At 60.2% G+C, this 14544-nt stretch overlaps 3 protein-coding genes across 6 annotated transcripts in view; 1 reads left to right on the top strand and 2 right to left on the bottom strand.

Moving 5' to 3' along the window:
* Positions 1-770, bottom strand: part of LOC114068223 (AP-4 complex accessory subunit Tepsin-like) — a 5034-nt gene extending 4264 nt beyond the window's left edge. The window contains exons 1-3 of the mRNA XM_027904167.1: positions 680-770; positions 390-462; positions 51-142 (exon numbers count right to left, since the gene is read on the bottom strand). Of these exons, the coding sequence (XP_027759968.1) occupies positions 51-142; positions 390-462; positions 680-721 (207 nt within the window). The 5' untranslated portion in view covers positions 722-770. The remainder of the gene's footprint in view (positions 1-50; positions 143-389; positions 463-679) is intronic.
* The window catches only part of SLC38A10 (solute carrier family 38 member 10), a 34469-nt gene that overhangs the window by 3300 nt on the left and 16625 nt on the right, over positions 1-14544 (bottom strand). For 2 of the 4 annotated variants that reach the window (XM_027904123.1, XM_027904124.1), the window contains exons 11-16: positions 12662-12815; positions 6366-6536; positions 5598-6071; positions 4986-5081; positions 4688-4867; positions 1730-4396 (exon numbers count right to left, since the gene is read on the bottom strand). In XM_027904123.1, the coding sequence (XP_027759924.1) occupies positions 3246-4396; positions 4688-4867; positions 4986-5081; positions 5598-6071; positions 6366-6536; positions 12662-12815 (2226 nt within the window). In that variant the 3' untranslated portion in view covers positions 1730-3245. Of the gene's footprint in view, positions 1-1729; positions 4397-4687; positions 4868-4985; positions 5082-5597; positions 6072-6365; positions 6537-12661; positions 12816-14544 lie in introns of those variants that run through there. The other 2 variants (XM_027904125.1, XR_003573529.1) reach the window with 2 other exon arrangements.
* On the top strand, positions 1066-1627 carry NDUFAF8 (NADH:ubiquinone oxidoreductase complex assembly factor 8). The gene is made up of 3 exons (XM_027904132.1): positions 1066-1146; positions 1233-1343; positions 1425-1627. The coding sequence occupies exons 1-3, from the start codon at positions 1066-1068 to the stop codon at positions 1443-1445; spliced, it is 213 nt and encodes a 70-aa protein (XP_027759933.1). The 3' UTR covers positions 1446-1627.

The raw sequence follows: 14544 nt of genomic DNA, 5'->3' as shown, positions 1-14544 counted from the left end.
GGGGGGGGTGGTCCAGCCCATCACCTGCCGGGCCCCTGGCACGGACCCACCTTCAGCTTGACATGGCAGGAGTTGCTCTGCAGCCGTGTGAGGAGGTGCTCCAGCAGGCACTGGCTGCTCCCGGGGGACTCGTGGGAGATCTCTGCGGGGATGTTAGGGATCCTGCGCCCCCCAGCCGCGATCAGGGAACACCAGCAGCCCCCGCGATGCCAGGAATTCGCCCCCTTCCATGGAATCCCAGCCTGGGCCCGCAGCACTGTGGCTGCCCCCACAGGGCACAGGCCTCTCGTGCCCACCACGGCCTGGGGCAAGCCCGGGACCCCCCCCCCCCAACTCCCGGGGCCCCCCCCCCGTCCTCCTGGGATCAGCCCCAACCCCCCGAAGGATACTGGCGATCTCCTCGAACAGGTACCCGGGGCAGGGGGTGTCGTCGTCGGCCGTGCCCCGCAGCAGCACCGGCAGCTGCGGGAGGAGAGGGCGACGTGAGAGGGGCCAGGCCCGACCCCAGGGAGGGCTGGACTCCGGCCCCGGCTGAGGCTCCGAGGCAGGCCCGGCCCCGCCAGGGCTGCGTGAGGCCGCTGTAGAAGCGAGATGGGGGTGCGCGGCGATGACGTCACTCATGTGGAGTGACATCACGGCCCGGGCAGCCCCCCCGACCCCCAAATCCCCCCGTTCTTACCCGGCTCAGGAAACTCAGCCGGTCCCGCAGCGGCGCCGCCATGACACTGCCCGCCCCGGCCCGCCCGGCCCCGCGGCGGCGTCACGGCCCCGCCTCCCGGAACCTCCCGGAACCAATGAGAGGGGAGAGACCTTCCTGCTCGACCAATCAGCAGCCGAGGAGGGTGGGGTTCCGCGCGGAAAGGGGCGAATGGAGTTGACGCCAGCGGGAGACGGGAAGTAAACAACGGGCATTTTCACCAATCAAAAAGACCAATCACCGGAGAGACCAATCAGAAGGGGAGAGGATAGGGATGCTGCGGCCCAATGGGAGAGCGCGGCGGTTTGACGGGCGGGTTGGGCGGCCAATGGCGGCCGGGCTGTCATGGCGGCGCCCATGCGGTGAGGATGTCGGGGCGCGGTGTGTGGCTGCGGGCGCGGGCGCGGCTGCGGCGCTTCCCGGCGGCGCTGGCGGCCTGCGGGGACCAGGTGGGGCACACGGGGGGAAAAGAGGGGCGGCTGCGGGGGCGGGGGGTCCTGGCGGCCCCCGCTCCCGCCCCCTGTGGTTCTCGCAGGCCGCGGCCTACGGGCGGTGCGTGGCGGTGGCGGCGGCCGGGCCGGCGGAGCTGCGGCGGGACACGTGCCTGGAGGAGTTCCAGGCGCTGCGGGAATGCTTCGCCCAGGCGGTACGTCTCGGGCCTGGGCCCCATCCCGCTGCTGGTTCCAGTCCCGGCCCCTCGGCCCGGCCTGACCGCGACTCTTTGCAGGCGAAGGCGACACCAAAGTGACCCCAGAGCTGCCACCCCCGCGAGATTCTCCGGAGGACTCAAACCCTCAAACGCACCGGTTTGCCCTCAATGACTGAACACTCCCCACCCCGCTCCCGGGGCTCCCGGAGGAGAAGCAGCCCCTGGCTGGGTGAGGGTCACACATCTATATTTATTTAAAAAAAAAAAAATTGCGATCAAAATGCTTCAGCTTATTTTATTGATGGGCTCGGCCCACGCTCCGAGCTCTCTCTCCCCTCGTTCCACCCGCCCCGGGGGAGCTGTTCCTGGCAGGAGGAGGCAGCTCCCGCAGGCTTCCAGCCCATCTCGGGGTGCCCACGCCATTCCCAGCAGGAGGAATGTCAGGAGCATCTTTGGTCCTTTGTGTTCACACGGAGAACAACAAACAGGCGGGTCTGACCCGTCAGCAAAGGGGGTGAAGGAGCCGAGCCGGGGCCGGCTCCCTCTCATTTCAGGAAGGCTGGTCGGTGCCACAGGGACACAGCCCGGAGCCGTGTCCAGGGCAGAGCTGGAGCCAGGCTCCAGAGCCCATCCCTGCCCCTGAAGTGGCTCTGGGGCTCCCGGCGCTTGTGCTTGACGACAGCATTAATGGAGAAGCTCGTTGGGATGTGGGTTTAAGGCCATGGCATTCCAGGGGGTCTTCCCAAAGGACTCCCATGGGTCTGGGCTGTGACACCAGGCAGGGAGGGTCCCACCCCATCCCAGCTCCGTGGGGTCCTGTCGGTCTCGGACTCGAGGTCCCCAAAGACACTTGGAGAGAGGGATACAAAGCCCACCACAGTGATGAGGTCTGAGGGCTCCAGGCTGGGAATTCTCAGCCGGTCTAGGGAAAGCTTTGGGGTTGGATTCTGTACATTCATGGGTCAGGATGTAAAAACACAAAACCCAAAAAAACTCCCAAAACTGGGAGCCGGAAACCACCCAAGGCTCTCAGGAAGCTCTTCCCTTCCTCACTCACCACAAGCATTTCCAGGGCTGGAGCAGGGATCTCTCTGGGTGCAGAACAGGGCTGGGGTGTTGGGAAGAGCACATGGAACACGGGCAGAGGTAGGTGCGCCTGAGCCGAGGCCCTGAATCTGCCCGGCTTGTTCCCAAATTAATCATCTCCAGCACAAAAACAAAGCTGGGTCAGGAAGGGGCGGGGGCAACTGAGCTTCTTAATGCACTTTGGAGAGGGGAAGTGGAGCTGGAGAGCACAGAGAGCTCCTGGGGAGGGCAGCGGGAGTGGAGCTCCGTGTGATTCCAGTGTGTGGCCAAGGAATCCCATCCCTGGGTCAGAGGCAGCACAACGGCAGGGGTTGTGCCCAGTTAAGGCAGTGTTTCTACTAAATGAGGTTCCCAAACCACCACTGTCTCCAAACACATGGGGCTCCGCTCCCCATCCAGCTCTGGCACTGCTGGCTCCGCTGGCCCTCAGCTCACGGCTCCTCCGGGATAAAGCCCTTCCCGAGGTGTGGATGCTGGGTCCCCTCGGCACAGCCCCTTCCTGATGGAGCCCCTTCCCGGTTCCGAGAGCAGTTTGGAGAAGGCAATTTGATGCGAATGAGATGCTGGAAAAGGTCCTTGGAGCAGCAGAAAGCCGAGGTGGGGGGCAGCTCTGGGAGGCAGGGGCAGCAGGAGTGTCGCATCCAGCGTCGCCATCTCCTCGGCTGCCCACGGGCACGTGCTGGGGGTGCCGCCACGGGAGCCGCCAGGGTGGTGCTCCCGGATCCAAGGGGATCCCGTAGATCCGAGCGCTGTGTCCGGCATAGCGCCACTGGCTCAGACCAACCTGTGCCCGAGCACGGCCCCAAATCCCCGTCACGGGCCCCCGTCCTGGGTCACCTGCTGGATGTGGCGGCTGCGCACCAGGTGCTGGGCGCCCTCGGCCACCCCGCTCAGCCGCGTGTCCAGCGCGCTCCGCAGGTCGTTAACCTTCACGTCGGGAACGGGGTTCAGGCCAATCAGGACCCCCCTAAGCCCCCGTGCATGTGCATCCTCTTCCTCCTCCTCCTCCTCCTCCTGGTCGGGAGGCAGCAGGTCCCGTCTCCTGCGGCGCAGGTCCAGCCCCCCCTGCAGCTTCAGGTCCCGGTTGGGTTTGACATCGCGCTCCGGCTGCGGATCCCGGGGAGCGGCCGCTCTGTTCTCGGCCCTCAGTGCTGGAGCGTCCTCGGGGCCGGCTTTCCTGTCGGCGCCGTTGGAGGGACCCCCGCCCCCACGGCCCTGCCGGCCCCACGGCTCCTCCCGGGGATCCTCCTCCTTCATGTTCCCGTGGCCAGGCGGGTCCCGCTGCCGCCCGCCCGCGCCCGCGGCTCCCTCAGCCTCTGCCCCTCTGCGCTGCTCCCGGGGATGCTGCTCCCTCGCTGCCACATTCCTGTTACTGGAAGAGTCCGGTGCCACTGCCAGGTCCTTGGACTCCACCTGGCTCACAGCTTTGGCTTTAAGGTCTGTTCCTGAGTCTCTTTCCAAACTCCTTCCTGCTACTCCCCGAACTTTGGCAGCCCCCGGCTGTTCTCTTTGGATGGGAGCTGTCGCTGCTTCCACAGCTTTCAGGAAATTCTTCTTCTCGTGGACGTCTCTTCCAGCTTTGGCTTCACGATCTCCTCCCAAATCCTCCGCCAAGGGCTTCTTCTCCAGGTGGTTTCTGGCTGCTGGAAGGCGCTGGGCATCCCCGTGGACGGGATCCCGGTTCTCCGCAGGATTCCTAACAGCTCTGTCATTCTCCTGCGGCAGCGCCTTCCGCTCCTTGGGAGGAGCCCCAGGAATGTCCCGCCTGTGCTCAGGCTCCTCCAGCCTCCCCACAGTGTCCCTGTGCTGCTCGGTGGCTCCGGGGGGCTGCCGGCCCAGGTGCTGCTCTGGCTGCTCCGGCAGCTCCTTGCTCAGCAGCTTCCCGGCCGTGTCTCCCTTGGCTCCCGGGCCCTCGTCCTCCCTGCTCCTGGAGAGGGGCACGGCGGGATCCGGCTGAGCTTCCACTGAGGGACAAAACCAACACGGAAAAGGGTTTTCTTAGGAGATTCCCTGCTCCTGCCAGCACATTCTGTATGACAGGAGATGAGGCCACACCACCCATGGCCACACGGGAGGATGAGGAGAGCCCTGGGGTGTTATCCCTGTGCTCAGGGATGCCTTGGAGGCCAGGAATGGCTTTGCAGTGGACTCTGCCACGTGCCAAAGGAACTTGGATCTCTCCCAGCCTGACTTTAGAGCTGCTCTGAGCAGTGAGCACCTTGGGGAGGGGTCCTGCTCCCTGGCCATGTCCTTACCTGGCTTTGGCTTCTCCTCTGCGCCATCCTCCTGCCGCTGCTGGTGGATCTCCTTGTGCTGCTCCTCGATCACCGCCAGCAGCTTTGCCTGCTGGTCCAGGAGCTGCTTGTGCTGCACCTGCTGCTCCTTGATCACCTGCAGCAGCACGTTGTGGTCCAGCAGTTTTGCTGGCCCAGCTTCTGGAAAAGGGGAAAAAGAGAGAGGAAATAAAACCCAAAGCCCTCAGAAATGGCAGAGAGGGATCCCAGGGAATCCTGGCAGTGCCTCCTCCCTACACACCCAGGGACACACACTCACCCCCCAGCTTGCTCTCCACATTCTCCTGTTTCCCCTCGGTGTTCCGGTTCTCCAGCAGATCCGCTCTGTCCGGGAGGGGCAGCTCCTGCTTTTCACCTGCACAGGACGGCAGAGCTGTCAGTGCAGATGTTCCCCAAAAACTCCTCCGTGTCCCTCCCTGCCCACCCGTTCGGATCCAGCGCAGTGGCTGCGAGGGAAGTAATAAACCCAATATTTAACAACCTCCTGGCTGGTGGCAGCGAGCCAGCACTAACTACCTCGGCCAATTAACATGCAGGAACAGCTCTAACTGGCTTTTAGACGGGCACTTGGCAATGTGTTCCCTGTCAGGATCTCCCGGCTCCGTGTCCCCGGTGATTTGGGAGCCGTGCAGGAACAGCACGGCACCTGACATTTCGGCGGGTAGCGAAACAACTGTTTGACAGCTCTTACAGAAGCTGTCAAAGCCACCAGATTCCTCCTTTCCCGCAGCAGCTGCCGGAGGTGCTGTGCACGCTCATGTGCTCGTCTCGTGGAATTAAAAGGAAACACTGGGACGGAGGTGGGAATGACCATATTGTCCCATCCCCGGGGGATAACGGGCCCAGACGAGCTGCTGTGGAAGGAGCTTACCAGGCTCTGCTTCCTTCTCCACGGGCTTCCAGGCCTCCTCTGCTCTCCTGGGGAGCTGGAGTTGGGCCTTGTCCCGGTCACCCACGGCCTCAGCGGTGTCACCATCCGGCACAGCAGCCTGTTCCTTGGCTTCCAGCGCTGCTCCCCCTGGCTCCAGCTCCTTGTAGGGCGGCCTGCCATCCCCGCCATCCCGCTGCACCACCGCCTCCGGGACCTTCTCCGGCTTCTGGACAGGCCCAGCGGTCCCTCCCTGCTGCTGGTTCTCAGCAACCGCTTCCTTCCCTTGTTTTGGGCCCAGTGCCTCCTTCTGGGAGTTCAGCCTGGCTGGCTCCTCCAGCAGGCGGCCATTGGCTCCTCCGGGAGCAGCCTTGTTCTCGTTGGATTCCTCCCGCTCCCGCCCCATGTCCACGACCACCTCGTCGTGCGGGACGGGGGGCTCGTGGCGATGAGCCTCCCCCACGGGCAGGGCAATCCCTGGGGAGACAGGCAGGGTTAGGGGCTGCAGAGCCACCAGGTTCCCAGTACACCCAGTCCACCCAGGTCCCTGCTGCCCTTGCTCATTCCTGTCGTTCCTCCCTGTCCAGAGCCCGCATACCCAACGAGCCTCCAGAGCACCAAACACTAAATCTCCTTCAGTCCACAAAGCCCACCGTGAACGTGGGGTGAAGGAGGAAGGTGAGGGGCACAGACAGGATCTATATCTGAAATAATCCCAAAACACACACCCCCAGCTCCCAGCCAGGCTCCCTTTCCCAGTCTCCCCTTTACCTTGATCGGGACGGTCCAGCTGCACTTTCTCCTCTGCTTTTCCTCTCTCCTCCTCCCTCTTGGGCACCTGCATGGGCATCTTGATCTGTGGCTGCTCCATCTCCTCCTTCTCCTCCAGCAGTTTGGGTTTATCACGGTCATCCTCGGGCTCCTCCACCGCTGGGTTCTGCTCTGCAAACACGGGATGGGGACAGGGATGAGGTGTGGGATCCCGGGAATCGCTGTGTCTGTCCCAACCCCCTCACCCACCCAGCCCAGCCGCTGGTTTCCCTGCAGATTTAGCGCGGGGGGGCTTTTGTTCCGGGGTCGCCCATTCTTTTTCCCTGCGGGGGGGTTTTATGGAGCTGCTGGCAGGAAAGCACGGCCGGGAGGAGCTGGGATGGAGCCAGGATGGAGCCGGGATGGAGCTGGGATGGAGCTGGGATGGAGTCGGCTGCTGCTACGAGCCGGTGCCACCAGATGGTAGCATCCCCCCGGCTCCCTGCCCTGGACCCCTGGCACCGGCAGAGACCGAGCTGGGATCCAGCCATGGAGCTCCGGCACCGGCAGAGACCGAGCTGGGATCCAGCCATGGAGCTCCGGCACCGGCAGAGACCGAGCTGGGATCCAGCCTTGGACACCCCCAACACCGGAACCCGAGCTGGGATCCAGCCTCAGACCCCCGGCTCCCAGAGAAGCCAAGCTGGGGGTCAACCTCGGCTCCCCCCACACTGCTGTTTTCTGCAAAGCACCTTAAAACCTCCTTTATTTTGATTTTTCTCCCTTATTTTGATTTTTCTCCCCTTTTTAGCAGCCCTTCTGATGCCAGTCGGAGGGGTGGGAGGGAGGGGAGGTTTCCTCTTCCCACAGAAGTTTAGAGGAGCAGGATTAAACAGGCACTAATTAGGGGAAACTCCTGAGGGAGACGGGGACTCCCCCTTCTCTCCTTCAAAGAGATGGGAAGACACATCCCAGTCAAACCAGTTACTGGTTCAGTGCCAGTGTGACCAGCGTATTCCACACAGAATCCGTGGCACATCCCATGGGAGGGGAAGGGTCCTTCCCGCCCCCAGTGCAGCAGAAAACCCACATAGGGAGTGAACTCTTCCTTCAGATAGCAGCCAAGGAGGAAATCAAATTGTTTCCCAGCACTGAAGTTGTTCTGCAGATTTTTTTCCATCCAACAAACTTAAAAAAAAAAAAGAGTATCTTCTGTAACAAAAAAAAAAATTCCCAAATCTTCCCCCCTTTGCCCTCCCCCGTGCAATTTCCTTTGGGGAATTAATTCTATAAACATATTTCCATTTTCTCCTCCCCCTCCGCAGGGCTGGTGCGATTTATTACGAGATGAACTCATGGGAAAGATGGGATTGCCACAACTTCAGCTGCGTGGGCCTTGCCCGAGTCGGGAGGGGGAGAAACAACAAAAATTCCCCCCCAAATTAAGTACAAACTCCTGGCCCAGAGGGATCCATGCCAGCAGGACCTTGAGCCTCTCCAGAAACCCAGACTCCATCCTGGAGCTCCACACCCAGCCGAGGGACGTGCGTGGTGGGGCTGGCCAGCTTTCCACCTTCCTTTGCTTCAGGAATGATGGTGGGAGGGGAAAAGGGCTTGGATTTTCTGAGAAATTCAAGCCTAGTACCCAAGGGTCCCCCTCTCCATTGAGGGACTTCCCAGGGTTCAGCAAGTCAGGGCAGGACACTCCTCCTTTTCAGGAAAAACTGGGCTGCAGGAACCAGTGCCCAGCCCTGGCCGGGGGCCCTGGGAAGCGGGAGGCCGAGGCCGGGGAGGGGAGCGCTCGGCACGGTGCGGATGTTCCCAGCTCAGGCCTGGCCTCAGCGCAAGAAACTATTTACTCTGCTGGAGGAAAGTTTGTCTTTAATTGGTTCATGGAGGCGGGAGATGGCTCCGGCTGGAGCGGAACCAGAGGATCCAGAGAAACCCGACACGGACACGGCCGTTCCCATGGCAGAGGGAACGGCGAGCCGAGGCAGCGAGACGATGTTCAAGGGGGAAATAAACAGGAAGGAGGGCGAAACAAACAGAGAGAGGGGAGAAAACAAGAAGGAAGAAGGCAGGAAGTTTTCCATGCAAGCAGGAAACAGAGGAGTTAATCCCAGCACTCCCCCTGCTCAGGGGACCCTGCAGTGGGTGAACCCCCCGTGGGCCCAGGGCAGCCCGAGGGGCCGGGGGAGGCCCCGCTCGGCTCTGGGAGTGTCCCTGACAGCTCCCATCATAAATCAAGCAGAGGCACGTTCCCTGCTCTGCAAACAAACAACGCAGGAAAAGCCCAAAACACAAACAAAACGCAAACCCAAAAGTCTCCACGCCGCAATAAGGCCAAGCTGCCTCTAAGCCGTCATTTGCTCAGCGGGAAACAAAATTAAGTTCATCATCAGGGCGTGAATTAACGACCTCTCAGGCTGCCTGGAAATCCATCCAGGGCTCGGGGTGGTTTGCAGGGAACGGTTTTGCTCGGGATGTGCAATCACGGCTCTGCCTGTCTCGTCACCCTCCCGGTCCCTTCGGAGCATCTTCCAGTAACGCTGCGCCTCGTCATGTTTTATGAGTGGCCTTGGACTTTGCAGGGAAGGGCTGAGAGGCTGTAAAAGCCTTTTGGCTCCCAAGGAGAGGCTGGGGCGCGAGGCAGCACCAGGAGGCTCCGCTCTGACCCCCCGGCTCTCCGGCAGCTCCGCTCACGCGAGGGGAAGCCGGGGCGTCCTGCAGCTGATTTGTGCGTGTGCGTGTCTGGGTGTGTTGTGGTTTGCCAGCAGCCTCTCCAGGCTGCCATAAAATTTCATGATTAGCAACCTAAAAGCTTCCCTTCTCCCCCCGCTCCCGGTTCAGATCACAGCCACGGTCCCAGGCAGGCACTAAATCCCTCCCCACACGTTTCTTCAGCCTCTCGTCTGCCGCAGCAAGAGCCGGAGCTGAAATGTGCGTCCACAGCCCCTGTCCTGGGCAGGGGCAGCGGGATGAGCCCTGCTGTGCTCCCCCCAGGCCAGGGGGACCTGCCCAAAGGAGTGGAGGAGCCTCAGGGACAGCACAGGGAGCTTGGGGACACACCACCCGCTCCGGAGCATCAGCTGAGGGCTGACCAGGGACAGGGGGTGCAGGACCTGCTCGTGCCAGCCCAGCTCCCGGCCCGCTCAAATTCCTTCACCGCAGTGTCATGGAGCAAGGAGCAAGGTCTGGGAGCTCGTGCCAAGGAAAATGAAGCAGAACAAGCAGGGCAGAGGGATGGGGGCAAGCGCTGCCCTCGGACATGCCGAGCGCCCCGAGCAGGGCAGGGACGGGCCCTCCCTGGGGAGCCCCCGGCCCAGCTGCGCCTCCAGGAGCCCTCCCTCCCCCCAAATGGGTACAGATTTCACAAGGTTATGGAATGGCATCCCTGAAATTAGTTCACAGTTGTCTCCTGACGCACCAGCAGTAAAAACCAACCCAAATTACCAGAGGCTGCTGGTTCCTTTTCTGTGTCACAGGCACTATTAAAAGCTCTCTTGCACAAAGCACCAGGGAGAGCTGCCGCGGAGCCAAGCTGTTCCTGCAGCTACCAGGATGCACGAGCCACGTTCCGCACATCTCCGGGGCTGCTCCGGCTGGGAATGCCGGCGGGGGCGCAGTCTGGGTCAGGCAGGTTGGTTTTTCGTGGGCAAACACGGGGATGCAGGGGTGGAGGAGCCCCTGGCATTGCAGCCAAGCCAAACGCTGCCCCCAGTTCTACCCAAACCCACGTAACACAGCCCTCCCCATCCCGCAGGACGCCGCCATGGCCGGAGCAGGGTGCCCAGAGCACCGGGGAAAGGGCTCTTGCACAAGGAGCCTGAATCAGGGCTTTGTTACCCAACGTTGCACAACGCCAGGGAGAAGATGAAGCAGCAACGACCAAGTAAGGAGCTGAAAAATATTACAAAATCTTAATCCCCCCCGAGACCCTCGAGGGTGCTTTAAATACGGAGAGAAATTGCCTAATTAGCTCTTTTTTTTTTTTTTTTTTTAAATGGATAATTGCCTTCCTGAGCTTTCAGAGGCAGCTTAGCAACCTTTTAGCAGAGGCGCAGCCGCGGCAGGACGGGGCTGGAAGGGGTTTTATCCCTTTCCCGAAGAGCTGCTGACAGTAAAACCTCCAGCACCACAGGCTGGGGCTGTAATGGGCACTTGGGTGTCGTTAGGAAAAACACGATGCCGAGGCCGCTGGTCAATACGTGTTCACATAAAAGGCCAATGTTCTAATATTCATAATCCCCGGGCCCACGGGGCAGGGCTTTAATGAAAGTCTCTCCAGTTCTGGGCTCCACAACATCAAAGAGGCCAATAAAACTCCTCTCACACGCTGACAGGCGGGAGGCAGGCAGGGAAGGCAGCGCTGGGGAAAAGCCCCGAGGCTTGCCTCCCACGGGGCGGCGCTGGGAAGGGGCACGAGGCATCCTGTGCCCTGGGGAAGGGGCACGAGGCATCCTGTGCCCTGGGGAAGGGGCACGAGGCATCCTGTGCCCTGGGGAAGGAGCCTGGAGCAGCCTGGAGTGCCCAGAGAAGGCCGTGTGATCCCGCTGAAGGCCCGAGAGGGGAGCGGGGCCCATCCGGAGGGCACCCAGGTGCCGGGGGCGGCCCAGCCCGGATCCTGCGCCCTGGAACGACAGGATGCAGCTGCTGCGGCGCGTTCCAGGCGGCAGCTCCTGCTCTGCAAAACAAGGCGGGCGAGGACGAGGGGGAGCCGCGGGGGGGATGAAGGGCACCATTTAACGCCTCTCATTGCTAGTCAAGCCGACATCCTGCAGAGCCACAGGGAGGCACAGATCCAAGGAACCGCAGAGGCGGCTCTCCCGGGGCAGCCCCATGTCCACCCTGCAGCTCCTTGATCCCCTTCCTCTGCCTGGCCCCATGTCCCCTCTCTTCTTCATCCCAGGGGATGGAGCCCTTCGGTCCCCCACTGCCAAAGGGACCTCAGGCTTTCCCTCCTCAGCGTGCTCGGAGCCACACGGCTCCTCCCTGGGAAGTTTATGACCCGGGAGCACCGAACCCGCCTCCCTCCCTGGTGGGATTATTTAATCCAGCAGCACTCAGAGCCGATGCCGGCGGGCTCCGGGATCGCTCGGATGATCAGAGCCTGGCATCTCGCTCCGCCGCCCCGGCTCACGCCGAGAAGGGGGGAAGACTCAGCAAACTCCTGCGGACCCCGCGTTTTATGGGATTTTTTATTTTCCCAGTCAGAACACGTGTCATTAGCGATTCCTCCTGAAAGGAGCAGCTGTTCTTTGGCCGTTACTACTCCAAAATTAACCAAGATGGAAGAATTCAATCGCATCCCTCCTCCTGGCCCTGCTGAGGGCTCCATTAAGGGATTGGGAGCTTCTTTTGCTTGGAGTTCACCAGCACCCACGTGCCTGGGAAGGCACACACGGCCTTGAGCGAGCCACGAGTAAACCACAAGTAAACTCCACCGCGGAGCAGCCCCGGAGTGAATGTTATCAGCGGCAGCACCGGTGTGGGAGACGCTCCAAGCTGCCGGGCAGGAACCCGGCCAAGAACCAGGAGGGAGGATAATCTCCCGAAGAGCCGGCCCCTTTCTCCCTTCCGCTCTCAATCTCCGCGAGGATATTTCAAGGCCTCCAAAGAACAAAACCAAAAAAAAAAAAAAAAAAACAACACCAAACCCGCAGGAGCAGGAGGAAACAAAACTGAGCCGAAGGAACAGGACGCGGCGGGGCCGAGGGGCAGCGCGGGGTCAGGCGGCACCTGCGCGGCCTCGCTCCGGAGCAGCTGGGAAAGGGAGGAGCGGCCGTAATTCCATCAGCGGCCCCAGCAAACAAATAATAAATAACAGGAACCAGTAAACAAAGCTGAGGCATAATCACAGCCTTTGTCAGGGCGAAAGCGAACTCCAAATTTATATTCCTCAGCACCAAAAAAAAAAGGCAGTTCCCATAAATTCCCATACCTTCGAGGGTGATGGATGGCTGGTTCCTGGGCTGGCAGAGGGGGGAATGCAGCCCCCTTTGGCCATGAGCCCCCCGATCAGGTGGGCACTGTGCTCACAAAGCCACTGGCAGCATCCCAAACAGGGATCTCTGCTCTGTCCCCATGGGGGATCCCAGCCCCTGCACCCCACCTTTCCCTTCCCAAAGGTACCATTGGAAGTCACAGCCAGCTTGTCCAGCAGGCAAAACTGCACCTTTTCTGGGGAAAAGGCCCCAGCAAGCTGGGAAGATTCATGGAGCTGCCTGGAAATGACTCTGCTTTTGCCACGCTTAAAAAAATAACTGTTTTCCTTCTTTTTAAGAGGTGGAGCTGGGTCTCCACCAGCAGACACATACCTGGGATTTTGACCGAATCCTGGTCGATTCTGCTCTCCTCTCTGTCCAGGTGCTCCAAGCCCACTGCTTCCGTCCTCATAGGGGTGTCCTCGGTGGCAGACAGGGTGGTGTATGTGCTGATCACCAGCATTCCCAGCCCAATCCACAGGATGATCTGCACAGAGTGCCAGAGGGACAGTTAGCACAGTACAAGCACCGGGACCGCTCCCTACGACATTCCCACGCAGTCTCCAAACAATTCCCAGCTCAGCGCAGTGACACGTGTCAGTAAGAGGGACAGGAGAGGAATTTCAGAGGAAAACAGGAAAACAGTAGCTTTTGGCTGAGGTTTGTATTTGGGTGCAGAGCCATGGGAATGGGAATTTGGGATGCTGGAAGCTGTTGGAAAGGCGACTCCTGCATTGAAAGGGCTCAAAAGCGAGCAGACAGGATGTAGGGAGAGGAAAATGCATGTGGCAGACATGAGTCCAGCTGCAAAGGCTCATTCCCTGGTATTTCCAGTATGAGAACTCCATGAAATCAGGTCTGGCTGAGCACAGAGGTGCCCAGCCTGGTTACAGATCCAGGGAGCTGCTTAAAAATACTTGGTTTGGAAAGGCTGAGTAAAGTGTCCACACACGAGTGCTGGTGGCCAGAGCTCAAGAAGCTGCTGAGAAGTGACTCCCTCGTTTCCAGAAAGCTGGGATCAAGCAGGATAAAAATAGAAGGATGGAATCTGGATCCCGTGGAGAGAAGGGCTCTAGGAATTTCCCTACCTCAAAAAGGAGAAAGTGATGGGCAGCAAAAGGAATTTCTACAGCTTGTTATCTGATGATAAATTGATCTGCAAGGATCTAATTCCACATGACTCGTAAGAAGTGTAGGATGGGGATTAGAGCAACCTGGTCTAGTGGAAGGTGTCCCTGCCCACAGAAGGGGATGGAACTGGATGAGCTTTAAGGTCCCTCCAACCCAAACCATTCCCTGATTCCATAACTCATCCTCTTCCCTCCATATCCTCACCCTGTAGTATTTATATCCCAACTCACAAAAAGCACAACAAAAAAGATGTTTCTCAGTGAGGGGAAAAACCAGAAATGGCCACAAGGAGCCTTTCTATCACTGGAAGCTGCCAGAACACTGAAAATCAAGGGGAGAGGTGAAATTGGAAGGAGAAATTAAAACATTGGCACTTCCAGAGGGGGAGGAGAGGCTGATGGTTTCCTCACCCACCTCGTGCTGAGGGAGGTCGCCCAGAAACACAGTGTGGTCAGAGCTGGGCCCAGGAGACCCCAGAGAGCCCGTTCCCAGCACACCCCGCAGACAGACGGACGCCTTCGGAAGGAAAAGGCTGGCGGGATGTGGAGCAGCTCTGGATCAGGGGCAGCGTGGCCAGGGAGCAGAGGCCAGACCTTCGAGCCACTGCAGAGGAAACAGGAGCAGAATATGCAGCCTGCCTTGCCCGGGGGTGCACAAAGAGCAGAAATCCTGCCATCCACCCCTCGGGCCAAACGCCGAGTCAGCAGGTCCTGCTCAGCTGCCCTGGGCTGGAGCTGCTCCACTTCCTCCCCTCACACAATCCACAGCCCCGGCACAAACTCATTTTGTGCCTGGGAGGCTGTTCTGGCACCTTCCAGAAACAACAGCGGAGAGGAAGAGCGTTTCCACAAAGAGGATCTATTCTGGTGCCACAGGAACCAGGAGCAACGTGGGAGAGAAGGGAACTGTAGGAAACGGCTGAAAACATTAAATGCTTTAAAAGGAATTTTGTTGTTTCTTATCTTAGTGGGGAACCAGGGCCTCGAATGCCTCGGATTGAAGCCCCTTTGATTGTTCCACATTTGGAGTTCAGCTGTGAGCTCCCGCAGCAGCGGGTACGGGCACACGTGGCAGTCGGAGACAGG

This window comes from Empidonax traillii, unplaced genomic scaffold (assembly GCF_003031625.1).
Source record: "Empidonax traillii isolate 1590-97213 ecotype Southwest subspecies unplaced genomic scaffold, ASM303162v1 scaffold1015:size517714, whole genome shotgun sequence".
NCBI lineage: Eukaryota > Metazoa > Chordata > Aves > Passeriformes > Tyrannidae > Empidonax > Empidonax traillii.
This window is presented reverse-complemented; position numbering and strand designations above follow the sequence as displayed.